This window comes from Enhydra lutris, unplaced genomic scaffold, assembly GCF_002288905.1.
Source record: "Enhydra lutris kenyoni isolate GAN:26980312 unplaced genomic scaffold, ASM228890v2 scaffoldscaffold24, whole genome shotgun sequence".
NCBI lineage: Eukaryota > Metazoa > Chordata > Mammalia > Carnivora > Mustelidae > Enhydra > Enhydra lutris.
The window spans coordinates 19,502,603-19,518,657 of NW_019154108.1; the positions used below are offsets into that span (position 1 = coordinate 19,502,603).

The following is a 16,055-nucleotide window of genomic DNA, read 5'->3' on the forward strand; positions in this document are numbered from 1 at the left end:
GAAGGCAGAGGCTTTAACCCACTGAGCCACCCAGGTGCCCCGTGAAAACGCTTTTTTATATTCTCAGTAACCAGCACAGTTGTAAGAGAGAAAAATATGCGTTCTATCTTAAGATTTCCAGCTGTTTTTTAGTTTAGTTGTTTTTTTTTTTTAAGATTTTATTTATTTATTTGACAGAGATCACAAGTAAGCAGAGAGGCAGGCAGAGAGAGAGAGGGGGGAAGCAGGCTCCCTGCCAAGCAGAGAGCCCAATGCAGGGCTCCATCCCAATACCCTGGGATCATGACCTGAGCCGAAGGCAGAGGCTTTAACCCACTGAGCCACCCAGGTGCCCCTGTTCTTTAGTTTTTGTTTATAGATATTCATTCTTGGCAGGAAAAGTTGCACTCTTTAAAATGGATTTTTTTGAATCTCTATTTTATAAATGGAGTTTGATTCAATAGTCATTCTTAAGATCAGGGAATTCTGTTTCTGGTAGAGAGGACTAGTAGATATTTACCTGAAACAGGCATGCCAGAATAGTGCATGCATAAAATTGTTTGGTTTTGCTTGCTTATTTATTTATTTATTTATTTATTTTTAAAGATTTTATTTATTTATTTGACAGACAGAGATCACAAGTAGGTGGAAAGACAGGCAGAGAGAGATGGGGAGGCAGGCTCCCTGCTGAGCAGAGAGCCCGATGCGGGGCTGGATCCCAGGACCCTGAGATCTTTAACCCACTGAGCATCCAGGCACCCCTTGCTTTTTTTTTTTTTTTAAAGCAGGGACCATTCCTTAGATATGTGTAGTAAGACAAAATGTCCTGTGTTGTTGTGATTTAATAGATCATTCAACACCAGCCAGCCAGTCTCCTCATTCCTCTAACCCAAGCAGCCTGCCAAGCTCCCCTCCAACACACAACCATAATTCTGTTCCATTCTCCAACTTTGGACCCATTGGAACTCCAGATAACAGGGATAGGAGAACTGCAGATCGGTGGAAAACTGATAAGCCAGGTGAGATCCAGACTTCATTGCCTAGTGAAAGTGAATCACTTACTCTGCCCTTCTCTAGTGTTTATTTGGTGATGACAGAACATCCTGAATTCTTCTCTCTTTGCATCCTTAGCCATGGGTGGGTTTGGCATTGACTATCTCTCAGCGACATCATCCTCTGAGAGCAGTTGGCATCAGGCCAGCACTCCAAGTGGCACCTGGGCAGGCCATGGCCCTTCCATGGAGGATTCCTCTGCTGTCCTCATGGAAAGCCTAAAGGTAAGTGATTTTTGGGAACAAGAACCACGAGAGATGTGGTTCTGCTTTTGTTCCTGTAGATAACCAGGCTTAGTCCTTAAACCCTTAGAGTTGATCAGTTCATAGCATGTATCTAGCAAAGTCCTAGAGAAACATGGTCTACCTTACAAGATTCTTGAATAGGAGTGTTGTTTTTTAATTTGTGAACTCACTAGAGATAAAGAGTTTTGTCTTCAAGGGGGGCAGAAAAAAGGTTTTAGTTGCATTGCAAGGTTAAGACGATCCTGATTCATTTAGGAATGTTTGATTTAAGCCTTTTGTGAACACAAGAAAGAAGGTACCTAATTTTAGAGATGTTCTGTTTGCCTAAAATCTTTATTGTAAATATTCTGAGGTCCCACGTGGCACTGAGTTTTAATAAAAAGTATTTCACCTTTTCTGGTTTAAAAGCTTAGTGGGAACTAACTGGTCTTGAAGACAGTCTTACAACGGCTTTGTCTAATAGCTGGGTGCTTTAGGGGCAGGGGTCTTGGGACACATATGCCTTTATATTTGGCGAGGATTGAGAAACAAACCCCTTTCAGACGTCCGGGCATTTGACCTCTGCTGACAAGCTCTGGGCTGTTTTTCAGTCTATCTGGTCCAGTTCCATGATGCATCCTGGACCTTCCGCTCTGGAGCAGCTGTTAATGCAGCAGAAGCAGAAACAGCAGCGGGGACAAGGCACCATGAACCCTCCACACTGAGGCCAAAGTGGCAACCCTGGGAATGAAGGCTCCATAAACCATGGCATGTTGGGTTTGCAGGACTGGCCCATACAGTCCCCTGCAGGTGGCAGCCCTCTTTTCTGTTTCTTGCTGTTGAGAGGGTGTAAGCGTTCCACCGGCACGCTGAGTGTGCACGAAATGTCCGCAGTGCAACAAAAAGAAAAAATCATCCGGAACTCTCCGTCCCCCTGGGGCCTTCCGGAGGGAGAGAGGAGCTGCTGTCTGTCTCACTCAGTTACCTGATATCACCGCCTCTCACCTTCTCCATCGTGCATGTCCCCAGCCACAAGGGAAGTGAAAGCTGAGAAGGGGAGGCAGATGGGAGAAGCCAATGGGAACTTCTCAGTCCTTTTTTCCTCTTTGGGGAATAAAATAGGAATCCATTAATGATTGCTTTGCTGACTGAGAATGTAGTTGAAATTATTCCTGAACATCTTTTATTATTGTTATTACTCTCAGTAGTAAAATATCACACTGAATTCTTCCACACACAGATGTGCTTCTTCTAGTCAGTGTGTAGCAAGGAAAGCCCCGTCCACTGCTCCTGTGAGAGGTTGGTGGTGACAGGATGGGGAAGCTGACCTCTTCAGGCAGTGGAAGTGTTCCGTGAGGGAGCGTCCAAGGCCTCAACCTTCACTCAGAAGGTTCTGGCAGGCCCCCTTCTGGCCTGGAGACTGCAGCAGGAGATGCCCTTCACTCTGTAGGTGCTCGAGCCCCAATCGAGGACGCAGTGTGGGTGGTGGTGCTGGGCTGGACTGGCAGATGACTGCTGTAGGACTTTAAATTAATGTTTTTGATTCCTGTACATTTTACAGTAGCGTAGCAAGCAGTCTCACAGAAGGCAGGCTGGTCCATTCGTGGCCCGACCCATTTTAATAGGTAGAAGCTTTCAGTGTGGTTATTTTTTGTTTGATTGGTTTTTGTGACCCCCCATCCTGCTTACCACCCACCTCCTCTTGTCCCTACCTCCATCCCTTTCCTACCCTGTGCTGTCTGCTAGTAATTGTTTCTGTTCCTAATGTGTACAACATCTCGCCAAGAAGCAACAGCATGGGGTCCAGCAGTTGGGGCCCAAAGGACAGTCTGCGGAGGAAGGAATCAGTGGCATCTGCATAGCGCGCAACGGGCCAGGCCCCTGCCCAGCTGCGTCTCCCGACCTCCACTTTCAGAGTGAAATTCAAGGCAACAAGGACACGTGTGCAGCACGCACAGAAGAGAACACAACGAAGTCCATTCTGGAAAAGGCGAAAGAAAGGAAGATAAACTTTTATTTGGTATTTATTAGAAGGAAAGAGGACTGAAAATTTTCTTATGTAGAAACAAAAGGACAGCATTTCTGTTAGTTCCTGGAAAAGTAATATTTTAAGGGGAAATTATGGAAACAATCTAAATGTCCAATTGCTGTGCTAGTGGTAAGGTCTATTTCTGGGAGGTCTCTCCTGTGTGTGTGTGTGTGTGTGTGCGCACGTGCGCGCGTGCGTGCGTGTACACACTCAGCTGCTCTCCCTGGGGGAGGGGGAGTGTGTGTGAGTGTGTGGAGTCAGTGTGGGACTTACAAACTGGAAGACAGCTGCAGAGCAAGGCACATCCAGGAGCCCCGGTTGTCATTCAAGTCTGGGCAACCCCAGCAATGGAAGGGGTGAGATTAATGCTCGTTGCTCTTCAGAGAGAGTGGTTGGAGCCCCGTATGCTTACATTATTGCTCTTTAAGTTTGACATGGTGTTTGGGGTTTTTTGTTTTTGTTTTGTTTTTTTTGTTGTTCTTCTTCTTGTTGTTTTGAAAGGTCTGAAAGGGTGAAGCCCCCCCACCCAATGGCAATATGAAACCCTTTGTGCTTCTCTTCAGCCCCCTTCCCCGTGTCTGCCTCTCTTCCATCCCCTCCCTTCAAGCCTCCCTCCCCACTACCTTGACCCACTTTGTGTGTTTGAGCTCTGCATTCAGGCAGCTGCGACATTCCAGTGTTTGAGCTGTCCCTGATTCTCGCACCCTAGATGAGCTAGCCAGATTCACTGTCTCACCCCTGGTACTACCCACATCCCATACAGCCCCGTTTCTGCATGAGAATTTGGTGTTTGGAATGATTTCTGACTCTTGGGGTGGGGTTTCTCGTCTTACCATCCTCCATGTGGAGTAATGAGGCGGGAGAGGAGAATCTTCATCAGAAACTGGTTTTGTGTAGTAAACTTTCTCTTGTGTTTGTTTTTTTTGTTTTGTTTTGTTTTGTTTTTTGTTTTGTTTTGGTCTATCTGTGCAAGACCTGCAGCTGCTGAAATCAGCTTTGCCTTTAATTAAACCATGTTCTCTCCAACCAGATCTGTGTGTACGTTGTTTCTTTTCTAACCTCGAAGAATATCCTACTTTTAAAAAAAACAAGTATTTATCACAGACCTGTACCCTTGAAGCAAATAATACATTATATGTTAATAAAAAACAAAAACAAAAAGCCAAGTATTTAAACTACTTATATAAGTCATCTAGGAGAAAGCAGAGGTGGTCAGAAATTGAATATGCTTCAGGGTTATTTGTGCTTTTAGTAGCATTCCAGACCATCGGGCATTTTTATGGAAAGGGATGGGTAGAAAGAAACTGATTGTCAAAATTCTTTTATCTAATAAATAAAGATTGGCTTATGGAAGGAAGTTAACAACCCTCCATTTGTATCCCTATTTTTACTGTCAGTGGGACAATACAGAGATAGTTTCTCTTTCTGGTCTAAAAATCACTAAGTCTGGTTAACCCCAACAGTAATTAGTGTTCTCAGCTTTGAGGCTGCATTTCTTATAGTTGTGTCCAGAGTTTCCAGTAGTGGCCTGCTGGGCGTGCGGCGGCTGGTTGGAGGTCAGTGCCTCGGCCTGCCAGTTTGTGTCTTCACACTGGTCAGCAAGCCTCTCACGCCCGTATGGATTCCCTCTACACTTCCTTTCCTGACTGCTCTTCACAAGCACCCGCACACTCGGTCACAGAGCCACACGTACTGTGCAAGGAGGAGGGAGGGAGGGAAAGGAAGGCTGGTTCTAAAGTCTAGTATTTGTTAACCCCACGTTAACCCTAAAAAATCAAGCCATTTGGTTAAATGATAACCAAAATAAAACCATAGCGTTCTGTCACGTGTATCAGTCCATCTTATAAAATGTTAACCAGCAGGATAGTCCTGACCCAAGTGGCTTCCTGAATGTGGCTTCTTTGCGTCACTCAGGTAATAGTGGCCCATATTCAGTATTGAACTCTTAACAAATGTCCCTTCCTGAGAAGGTAGGAAGGGATGCAATTCTAGGGTTTTAATTCTCTATGGAATTGAAAACTAAGTCTAAATTCGGTTCAAGCAGTGAGACTTTGAGTAAAGGAAAGTTAATTTTGCGTGCATCTGCCATCTGAATGACCCGTAAATTTACTTCAGGCTCTAGGAGGAGTCTGCGACTGTTGTGGTACAGGAATAGGGGCATTTATAACTTCGGCCTTGGGCCTGCACTCTGCATGTCTTGTTTTTGTAAGTTTTTTATTGAGGTATCACATATAGAAGGGCACCAATAATCCGTATACAGCGCAGTGAACTTTTACAAAGTGAACACATTTGGGTAGCCAGCACTCCAAGCAAGAAACATCAGCACCCTAGAAGACCCCCTCATCCCCTTCCAGACGTTTCCACCCACCCATCCCACCCCACCCGCCAGGGTCATCATCATGATAAGTCTTTACATCATTGTGTAGTAGGTTAAATTTTCAGTGGGAAAAGTAGATTAGTTAACACTTCCTCACAGCAATGTCTCCCTACAGTGTACTGCAGGTGCATGCCAAACCTCACGAGTGATTATAGTTACTTTTCTCCCACTTTGTAGGTTCTGGAACATCCTAGACTCCTCTAGGAGAGCTTTCCAAACCTGTAGTTGCATGTTCTTCAACAAACGCTTTGGGGAAAATGCCAGTCTTCCCTTTGCACTCTCCTTCCAGCCAGTCTTCATTCACTGATAAAAGGAAAGGAATACATCAATTTCTAAAACCAGTACGGGAGAATTAATGTCACTTGGATATTCCACACACAGCTTCAGCAGTCCTTCACCCCCAACTGTGCTAACAGGGAAGAGTCTATTGGAAAGTGATTTGAGAGAAAAGTGAACATAGGACTTCCACCGTCTTAACTGGTTTCTGTCTTACAATGAAGGAGTAAAATACAGAAAATCAACTAGATGTTTCAAAAAGTTGCCAGAAAAATAAGATAAAAGAAATTAAACAATACATTTTGAGATAGGATATTTTTTAATAACAGAAGAGTTTTATCTGACCTATGTTAGGAATTTTTATTCTGATTACATGCAGAGGACATGCCATTAATTAGATACAGTTCATCTTTGGGGCACATGGGTAGCTCAGTCAGTTAAGCATCCAACTCTTGATTTCGGCTCAGGTCATAATCTCAGGGTTGTGAGATTGAGTCCTGCATCAGGCTCCGCACTGAGTGTGGAATCTGCTGAAGATTCTCTCCCTTCAGGACACCTGGGTGGCTAAATCCCTTAAGCATTTGCCTTTGGCTCAAGGTCATGATCCCAGGACCCTGGAATCAAGTCCTGCCTGGGGATCCCCCTGCTTGTTCTCCCAAGCTCGCTCTCTCTGGCAAATAAATACAATCTTTAAAAAAAAAAAAATTCCCTCCCTTTCTCCTCTCTCCTCTCCCTCTGCACCTACCCCTGTTCATGCTTTCTCAAAAAAAATTAAAAAAAAAATAGATCTTTGAACAATACAAGTTTGAACTGTGAGGGTCCACTTATACACGGATTTTTTGATACAGCACTGTGCTACAACAGTATTTTCCTTATGATTTATTTTCTTTTTAAGATTGATTTATTTTAGAGAGAGAGCATGGCAGGGATGGGCAGAGGGAGAGAAAACTAGGAGACTCCCCGCAGAGCATGGAGCCCAAGACAAGGCTAGATCCCAGGACCCCGAGATCATGACCTAAGCTGAAATAAAGAGTCAGACACAGGAATGTGCCACCTTTTTTTCTCATATCTACCCAGGTTTTTCTGTGATCTCATCCCATCCTCACTCCCCACCCCAACACTGGACAGTGTAGCTGGTTAGTTGATACTGACACATAAAAAAATGGTGCTGGCAGTTACTAAGTCTTACTGTCCCCTGTTAGAAGACAGTCACAGCCAGGGCACACTGCTTCTTTACTTCATTACTCATATTTTGAGTTAATTGCCACGCAACTGTATACTCTCTACCCCATTAACTTTAAAATCTGATTTCTTAATCTGTTGGATTTTCTGTCATAATTGGTAATGGTGTTTGTTTTCACTACTCTGCATTGCTAATGCATATTTCTGCTGTTTTGAACAAAGCTTTTACGGATTATGTCAAACCCTGAGTTACAGTGGTGCTTCTCACCCTTGGGAGATCAGCATCACACTGGAAGCTGTTAGAAATGCAAATTTGTGGGCCCCACCCCAGATCTGAATCAGAATCTGGTTGCTGGCCAGGAATTTTATTTAACTCTCAAAAAGGGTGCTTGGGCGTTCTGAAGTTGGGAGAAGAGCTAAATTAGAATTCTCTACTTAATACTGTTTCAGCTTTTAGTGTGTTTGACTCCTAACAGGATCAGGAAAGTCACCAAAGCAATGTTGAGTAGCTTCTTGTTCAGGCAAAATCTACCCACTTCTTCTCTCATCTTTAGAGAGTACATCAATTCAAAGAACTACGGTTTACAGAAAAGTATCCTATGGCTTGGTGCAAAGACAAAATGATTCCAGCCACCTTCCAATCGGTTCACTCTGGGAATGAGAAAGCATGGCTTCCAAAACAGCCATCTTTTTTTTTTTTTTTTTTTTTAAGATTTTATTTATTTACTCAAGAGACAGCAAGAGAGAGCACAAAGGGCCAGGGGGCTGGGAAAGAGACCCCAGGATCATGACCTGAACCGAAGGCAGACACTTAACACACTGAGACCCCGGGCCCGCCTGAAACAGCCATCTTTAAAGATCAAAATGTCAGCTGAGTCTGTCATTTGTTGCTTCCCTCCCCACTGGAGCAACAGATGGAAAGGCTGAGCACTCCGTTCTGTTCCCTCCCGCTGAAAGCTAGGAAGGACACCGAAACCACTGGCTAAAGTTTGGCTTGTAGGTTATTAATGTTTCTTCCTCTCTTCCCTTGGACTTACTGCTGCTCACATGGAAATTAGTTTCTATGATCCAGGAGTAGTACCTACCCATTGATATAATCTGGATTATGTCCCCTTCCTGGAACTCCAGGTCTTCTGGCTGGGTGGCCTCGTAACTGAAGAGTGCTACCACTTGGCCTCCTTCCTTAAGCTGTGGTTCTGTTGTCTGGTTATTAGCTTCAGATTTTTCACTTTCCTTGGGTTCATCTGGAAAGCCTTGGTCACCCTGAAATAATAAAGGGCCTGTTAGTTTTCCCAACTTCTCGGCCAGTGAACATTGAACATCACTAAAGGAATCCGTGAAACGTCAGTGTAGCACCTGGGATATAAACTCATGAAGGCCAAGCGTGTGATCAGTCCCTAGCACAGACCCAACATGTACTTTAGGAACACAGGATGGTTGGATAAATGAACCCAAAAGGTCTGCAGGACCATAGGTGGTCTTAAAATCTTACAGAAACCTACAGGAATCCTGAAAAAAGAATAGGTACTACTGCTATTTCATCGCAGATGGAAAAACAAGAGATGGAGTCACAAGTAACTGACAGAACCCAAGGTCAAACCTGGGTTTCTAACTCTGAATCTAACACCCTCTCCCCAGCACCCACGCTAGGGACCTCGTTAGAAATGTAAATTTCTGGCCCCATCCCAAACCCATTAAATCATAAACTTGCTGCATGTGGGACCCAGCGATCTGCATTTTAACGGGCCCTCTAGGTGAGTCTCATACTTGCTAAAGTTTGAGAAACCCTGCAGAGCGTCATGTTGTCTTTCTCAGGCCATGAAAAAAGGCGTTGCTTTCTGATACATGTTTTAAGTACACACCTTAGTTATCATTGTGGTGGTTTTTGATCCACAAATGTTGAAGAGAAAAAGGGTGCAGTTTTCTAGAGAAGTGAATCATAGGATTTAACAAACCCGTAATAGAAACCCTGTGAGGTTCAGTGCTGTACTGAAGTACAAAGTTCTTACTTCCTAATGTCGTGTGTTCCTGGAAGGTCCCTTTTACTGGAAGGCAGTACAGTGGGGTGGAAATGGCTGTAAGGAGTCTAAAGGCCTGGGTTTGTATCCCAGCTCCACTGCTCACCGGCTGTGTGTCCCTGAGCAAGTGGTGAAACCTCTCTGAACTTGTTTTCTCGCCTGAAACAGAGGCTAGCAGAATGAAATATGATGTAGAATAGTAATAGCTGACAATTACTTTTTTAAAGATTTTATTTATTTATTTGAGAGAGAGCACACATATGCATGTGTGAGCAGGGGCGGGGTGGAAGGAAGGGGGAGGCAGAGAATCCTAAGCAGGCTCGGGGCAGGGAGCCTGATGCGGGGCTCCGTCCCACACCCTGAGATCACGACCTGAGCAGAAACCAAGAGTCAGATGCTCAGCCGCACCTCCCAGGCGCCCCTGGCTGACAATTATTAAACTCTCTGTGAGAGTCCTAGTCTCAATATATACGTATTTATATTTAAACTTGATTAAGGTGTTTCTGCATAGAGTAGATACTTCATAAATGATGGTCCCTTTTCCTGCTCTTCTAGCGAGTGAATGAGAACTTCCTGACTTGCCGCCTCCAGGCCTAAGGGGTAGTGATAAAAGAATGCCCGCCAATGACCTCTGAGGCCGACTGCATCCCGCAAAGACTGTTGGGAATTTGGGGAGGGCCAGCTACATACAGCCACTAGTTACACTGAAGCGCTCTTCAAAGAACAAAAATCAACCGTAATTAAAAACAATAAAGAAAATACTTCCCTTTTAAGGGAAGTAACACATTTAGAGCGGAAGGGCCAGGCAGAATCCTTTCAAGACAATACTGAAAGGATCCCCCCTGACAGAGACCGTCGAAAACCTCAGGATGACCTTTCAGACTTCCAAAGGACCCCCCGCACTGCTACCTGTTCTCCGCCGTCCCGCACCTAGGGTCCTGGGCGCCAGTGAGTCCAGGGGCCATATTTCCTGAACGAAATTTTCTGAACCCTTAGACACCACCGACCTGGGGCTTACCGCTGGGCCTTCCGCCAGGCCCACCCTCTTTACTGCCTCTACCACTCATTTTTCTTTCCCAGCAAACATGTATCTGATTGCAGTGAGAACCTGCCAGAGACCCTTCCCCAGCTGAGCAGAAGCCCCTGTCCAGCTGTAGGGTTGAGGGGTTAGAAGAGGGACTCTGCCCCCACAGAGCCCTCTGCCCCAAGCCCAGAGGGTCTGGAAGAGCTTTGCCTGTGCACTCATTTCCACGGTTTCAAAATCCATTCAGAGGTTTAAAAAAAAAAAAAAAAGTAGCTCTCCAAAGGGTTCACATAGAACCTGTTGAATGTTATACCCCTTACTGATGTAACTGCAGGTGCCGCATCTAAACGTGCTAAAGCAGGAAACGGGAGAACTGAAGGTGTCAGAGGGAACCCAGCTGACAGCGGCTTTGGTCAGTGGAAGCTGCGATCTCCTCGATTGTGCGTTGGGACCCCTCAGTGTCAGGACTGTGGATGGGAAGCTGAGCACTTAAAAGAAAGCCCGCGGGCTGGCCTGCCTCCCAGAGCACCCGCTCCCTTGCTCCTAGGTTCCTGAATCATCCATCCCAAGCCATCATTCCTCCTATTTTTCTACCCTGCTCACAACCCCATCCGAGTGCCACAGTACGCAAGACTTTCCATGATGCGGCCTTCCAGCTTGTGTCTTTGTGTCTGTCACCACCGCCAACGCTCTGGTCTTCCATCTATGTAAGACCCCCTAACCTCCTCCACCTTGCTAGTTCTTTTTCCGTTGTAAGGCTATGCTTCAAGACAATTTCAGCATTATTCTCTCTAGGAAGGCTATTGACTATTGACTTGTCCCACTTCCTTTAGCATTTTTGGGTGAGACACGCTCCCTTGCACTTAGGAAACACAGCACACCATCCGTCTCCATCAGTTCACCTAACACACGCTTTGTAATCATGTCCGCCCCCGTCTTTCCCCCAAGAAGAGCCTGTATTTTGTTAGTGTTTGTATCTCCAGGAAGATACAAGAGAGCAGTAAGTGCTCAGCAAATGTTTGCTGAAGAATAAATGTCGCCAGACAAACACTGGAAACAATCCAAATGTCTACCAACAGGTGAATCAATAAACAAACTGTACTATTCATTTAGTGATACCATTAGTGATCAAAAGAAATGGACTATTATACCATAAAAGTATATATAAAGACAGAAAAGTAGGGATGCCTGGGTGGCTCAGTGGGTTAAGCCTCTGCCTTCGGCTCAGGTCATGATCTCAGGGTCCTGGGATCAAGCCCTGCATCGGGCTCTGCTTAGCTGGGAGCCTGCTTCCCCCTCTCCTCTGCCTGCCTCTATGCCTACTTGTGATCTCTGTCAAATAAATAAAATCTTAAAAAAAATCTTAAAAAGTAAAAATGGAAAAGAATATATTGAAATGTACTATTAAAAGCTTATATATTATTGTACGATCCCTTTGGGATCGTACAATTGATGGACTATTAAAAGTTCATATGTATAGTATATATAGTGACACATATATAACACACATATTTTATACATAAATATATTATAAATATATAATATTTACATTAATTATGTGATTATTTACATTATATATGTAAATATATATACCATAATATTTATATTATATATGTAAATATATATACCATGCCTATAAACTTTTAATAGTCCATCAATTTCATATAAACGGATCGTGTGAATTTATGTGCATATATATACTGTACAATCCATGTATATGCTCCACTTATATGAAATTACATAAAAGGCGAAGAAAAGAACGTCGGAATGTTCATAGAACACAAATGGTTTTCAGGAGCCACGGCTGTAGGAGGGAATTAACCTCAACAATAAAAAGAAATTTTCTTTTCCCTTGGAGACAAAGGGACAAAGTCAAGAGTGTTAATGCGTAGCTACTACTTCTAGCCTCTAACTTTGCCCCCAATGTCCTTTGCTCTTACTGGGCAGTCAGTTACCTCTGTTCTAGGCCCTGAGATCTAGAAGGGGGTTCAAGAGTACTCTGGAGTCAAAATTCTCACAGGGCCCTGGTTCCTCTACCGACCCGCTGTGTCATCTTGGTCAAGTCGACCTCTCTTTGCCTTGTTACCTGAATTGTGAAACGGGCTAACAATACCTCACGGAGTTGTGGGGCCCCGAGAATGCATACGCAGCGCGCACTTAGCGTGGTGTCTGGCACGTGGGAGCCTTTCAGTAGATTCCGGCTACTGGTGGGAGGTTGTAATCCAAATCATCTCTCTGTGACATAAACGCGAACTATCATCCCCCAGTCCCAAGCGTCCTTCCGCACGGAAACGGACAGTGAGGAGCGGCGAGGAGCTCAGCCTCAGGCTAGGATTTCATTCCGACCTTGTCTGACACTGACGGGCCTAACCTTGGAACCACTGGGTACAGCAGCCCCTAGAAGGGACTCGGAGGCTTTCTGTGCATTGTGGGGCCTGCTCTTCCCTTGCGGAGAACCCTCTCCCGGCTGCCACCGGGGTGCAGGGGAAAGGGAGGCAGAGCTGTAGCTCGTGACTCACCGTATCCTCAACACCAAGCACAGCGCCAGGCTTGTGGCCGGAGCTCGGTACATGCTGTTGACGAAAGGACCCAAAAGACACAGGACGCTGGGTGCCCCTGGGCTCCCGGCACTCACCACTGTGTTCTCACACCACAGAGTCAGGCTGAAGTTCTTCACTTGCCCCCAGGCGGCCTTCATGTTCTCTTCTGAAAGGGGCACCAGCTCATTGCTGTCCAGAGGCCGATAGCTGGGCAGAGACGAGTAAGAACCAAGTTGGAGAACATCAGTACAAAAACCATTGTCTTCTCTCCTCCAGGCCAGCACCAGGTCCCCAGATGGAGCCCCGCTACCTTCATGGGCTCACCTCAGCTTCGTGTGTTCTGGCAAGAGCTCCAGTTTCTTAGACACCATGTCCCGGACCTGGCTGTACGGGAGCCCGGGCTGCGTCTCCATGACCACTGTGTACTTGTAGTGTACCTTGAGTGTGTAGGGCATGGGAACGCTGAGCTTTCCTTCCTGAGGGGAGAGGAAGCAGACGGAGCTCATGAGGGTCTGTGGCCTCCTCTCAGCCCCATCCTGGATCACGGGGAGTGTTCTGTGCAGCAGGGAGAGGCCAATAGCTAGCCCGTTTCACGGGAAGGGGCTTTCAGAGGGCCCACAGCCCCACTCTTGCCTGGATAGGAATTCCTACAGAGCTGGAAGAGCTGGCCCACGCACGCCAGACCAGTAGGAAATGTGTGCACAGGAGTGGGGAAAGTCATTATGGGGCCCTCCACCCTGTCAACTGTGTGTATGGTAGTAGCCGGCCCACCCTTCCTCGGGGACTCCTTCTGTAACCCAGGGACACCTGCTCATGGTGGAGAGCCTCAGCTTTTCCTTTCTCTTCCACTTGAAAGAGTACAAAGAAAAAGCTTACCTTGGGCTCTTCTTTTCCTTTTTGACCTAAATGGAGAAGGTAGGAAGTAAAACAAAAGAAGATGTTGAATAAACACTCCCGGCTAGCCCCTGCCTTCCACAGAATGAAACCTTTTAGAATAGGACACCCAACTTCTTACCTTTAAATCTCTGGGGTGATTCTTAACCTTAAACTGTAGGGGAAATCGCACTTGGGGGGAAATGTGCAAGGCAAAGCACAAACACACAGAGAAACCCAGCCCCTGCCTCTGGGGAGCATACAGGCAAGTATCAAAGGACCATCCCACCCCAGCAGTGCATGGGGTGAGCAGGGACCCCCAAGGTCCAGTTACACCAGTGGGCGCTGAGCAATGAAAGCCGGGAGTACAAGAAGAACCAGGGGCCATAGCAGCGACGTTAGAACCACTCATTTCCCCCTTGTCCTCTATTTCTGTGCATGTTTCTAATATGTATATTAATATGACCATATGCACATAATTTATATGAGAAGTCTGCATAAAGATAATCACTATAAAGGGTGCACAATGGAAAAAAAGACCATTGATCTCATACCCAGCTAATCATTACGGTCACTTGGAAGGTTTTTTTTTTTCCTCCTAGAAACACAGATTCTGAAGCCCAATTCCAATCCTGAAGAATTAGAATCAAATGTCTAGGAATCTATAGTCATAAAATTTTCCTAGGCTAATATGTGATCCTTGATGGGCCCCTAGAGAGAAAAGGTAAAAACCAAAAAAAAAAAAAAAAAAAAAAAAAAAAGCTATCAAGGATGTTTTGAGGGGTCATTGGAGAAATGTGAGTATGAAATATACACTCTATAATATTATAATAACGTTCAATGTCCTAGATGTAACAACTGTGGTTATGCAGGAGGATAGGAGATAATACTCAAATGCAGGGTGAAGGCCATGAGTCTGTGACTTCCTTTCAAGTGGCTGGGGGTAGGGAGGGGAGCCGGGCAAGGACGTGATACAAAATGTTAACAGTTGGTGAATTTAGATGAAAGGTATTCTGGAGTTTATTGTACTACACTTTCAATTTTCAGTCTGTAGGTTGGACAGTTTTCAAAATAAATATGGAGGTGTGGGGAGCATCCCAAGGGGTTCTGGTGATCTGGGGGTGCCTAACAATCATGGATCTAGGATTTGGACAAACTGCCTCTTGAGTGCATCTCTACCGAGCACTTATCCAGAATCAGCTTAAACGGCATTCGTGACCCAAATCCCCTTACTTCCCAAGGCCACCCTCTCCAGACATCAGGAGAATGTCCTTTTCTCATTGGCCCTTGGTTCGTGGTCTATCCCTCGGGGCTCTGCAGAGCAGTTTCTTTTCCAGATAGAGCTCCTGGACTTTCGAAAAGAGCCACTCCATCCCCCTCTGAGGTAAATGTGTGCACTGACTTCAACCTTTCCGGGACGTGGTTTCTGTACCTCATGATGGAGGGGTCTGGTGACCACTTAAGTCGAGACACTCACTGCCCCCCAGAAACCAGCTGCATTTACCTGCTCCCTGTGGGTGTTCTGGAGTAGGTAGGAGGGAAGGGCGTCTTATTTCCTATGTTTTGGGTGGGTGGGTGGTGCAGGAGAGAGGGGCCCTGGGCCTGTGTGTTCACAAGCTGAGCGGCATGCTGGGAGGAGAAGAAACCAGAATGTCCTAGAAGGCTGGGAGAGCAATGCTCTGTTGAGGAAGCAGCCGGGAGCATTCCTATACCCAGGCCAAGGGTGTTTTCCAGGGACACCAACCGGGTGGCAAGTGGGGTCTTCCAGGAGCGCTGGAACTGGGAGGAGCTGGGATATCAGACTCTGGGGAGGCTTCCTCCTGGAGGTGACAGAAATGGTGAGAGCCTTCATTCAGACCAAGTTCTTAGGTAGGAGTTGGGGGGGGTGGCAAGGAAAGGCAAACGGCTTCCTAAAAGTTGGAGCAGTGGTGACATTCAGGGGAGACTAAGGAAAGTGCTGGTTAGAGAGGAGGCGGGTTGACCTGGTGGGAAGAAATCACAGTAGAAACAAGAACCTTAAGCCCCACCTAAAAGGTCCCTGCTGCCTGCCCCTTTCAGCCGCACTGGAAGTCTGCTGGAGATGAGGGAGGACCTGAGTCTTGCCTCAGCTCCCCTCTCGCTCCACATCCCGCCCCTTCAAAGGAAAAAGTCCACCCCTCATCAGTACGGCATTCAAAACACTTCAAGTTATCTGAGTACAGTAACTCGGACCGGGGAGGGCCAAGCGCACAGAGGACGGCTGGTTGCACAGTGCCCAGAGAGACACGTCAGACGCCGTCGGTCATCTACACGGCAGTTCAGGTCCAATGAAGACCACGGGCGGAAGGGCAGGCCTTCAAGCAGGGAGGGAGGAGCCGTGGCAGGCAAGGCCCACTCCGACTCCGTGCTCTAAAACGACTTCTCTTCGTTACCCGCATGTCACCAGCCAACACACGGACTGTTCTTCTAGGTGAGGAGGACATTTCCGGGAAGACCTAACC

General features: G+C 46.2%; 2 protein-coding genes across 7 annotated transcripts in view; one reads left to right on the top strand and one right to left on the bottom strand.

Moving 5' to 3' along the window:
• Positions 1-2,155, top strand: part of LOC111150723 (SMG7, nonsense mediated mRNA decay factor) — a 91,757-nt gene extending 89,602 nt beyond the window's left edge. For all 4 annotated transcript variants that reach the window (XM_022508281.1, XM_022508283.1, XM_022508282.1 and 1 more), the window contains 3 exons: positions 828-998; positions 1,111-1,256; positions 1,868-2,155. In XM_022508281.1, the coding sequence (XP_022363989.1) occupies positions 828-998; positions 1,111-1,256; positions 1,868-1,981 (431 nt within the window). In that variant the 3' untranslated portion in view covers positions 1,982-2,155. The remainder of the gene's footprint in view (positions 1-827; positions 999-1,110; positions 1,257-1,867) is intronic.
• Positions 2,156-5,480: 3,325 nt separating this feature from the next.
• Positions 5,481-16,055, bottom strand: part of LOC111150725 (neutrophil cytosolic factor 2) — a 30,407-nt gene continuing 19,832 nt past the window's right edge. For all 3 annotated transcript variants that reach the window (XM_022508287.1, XM_022508286.1, XM_022508285.1), the window contains 6 exons: positions 15,320-15,395; positions 13,579-13,604; positions 13,027-13,178; positions 12,798-12,909; positions 8,206-8,383; positions 5,481-5,965 (listed from right to left, as the gene is read on the bottom strand). In XM_022508287.1, the coding sequence (XP_022363995.1) occupies positions 5,853-5,965; positions 8,206-8,383; positions 12,798-12,909; positions 13,027-13,178; positions 13,579-13,604; positions 15,320-15,395 (657 nt within the window). In that variant the 3' untranslated portion in view covers positions 5,481-5,852. The remainder of the gene's footprint in view (positions 5,966-8,205; positions 8,384-12,797; positions 12,910-13,026; positions 13,179-13,578; positions 13,605-15,319; positions 15,396-16,055) is intronic.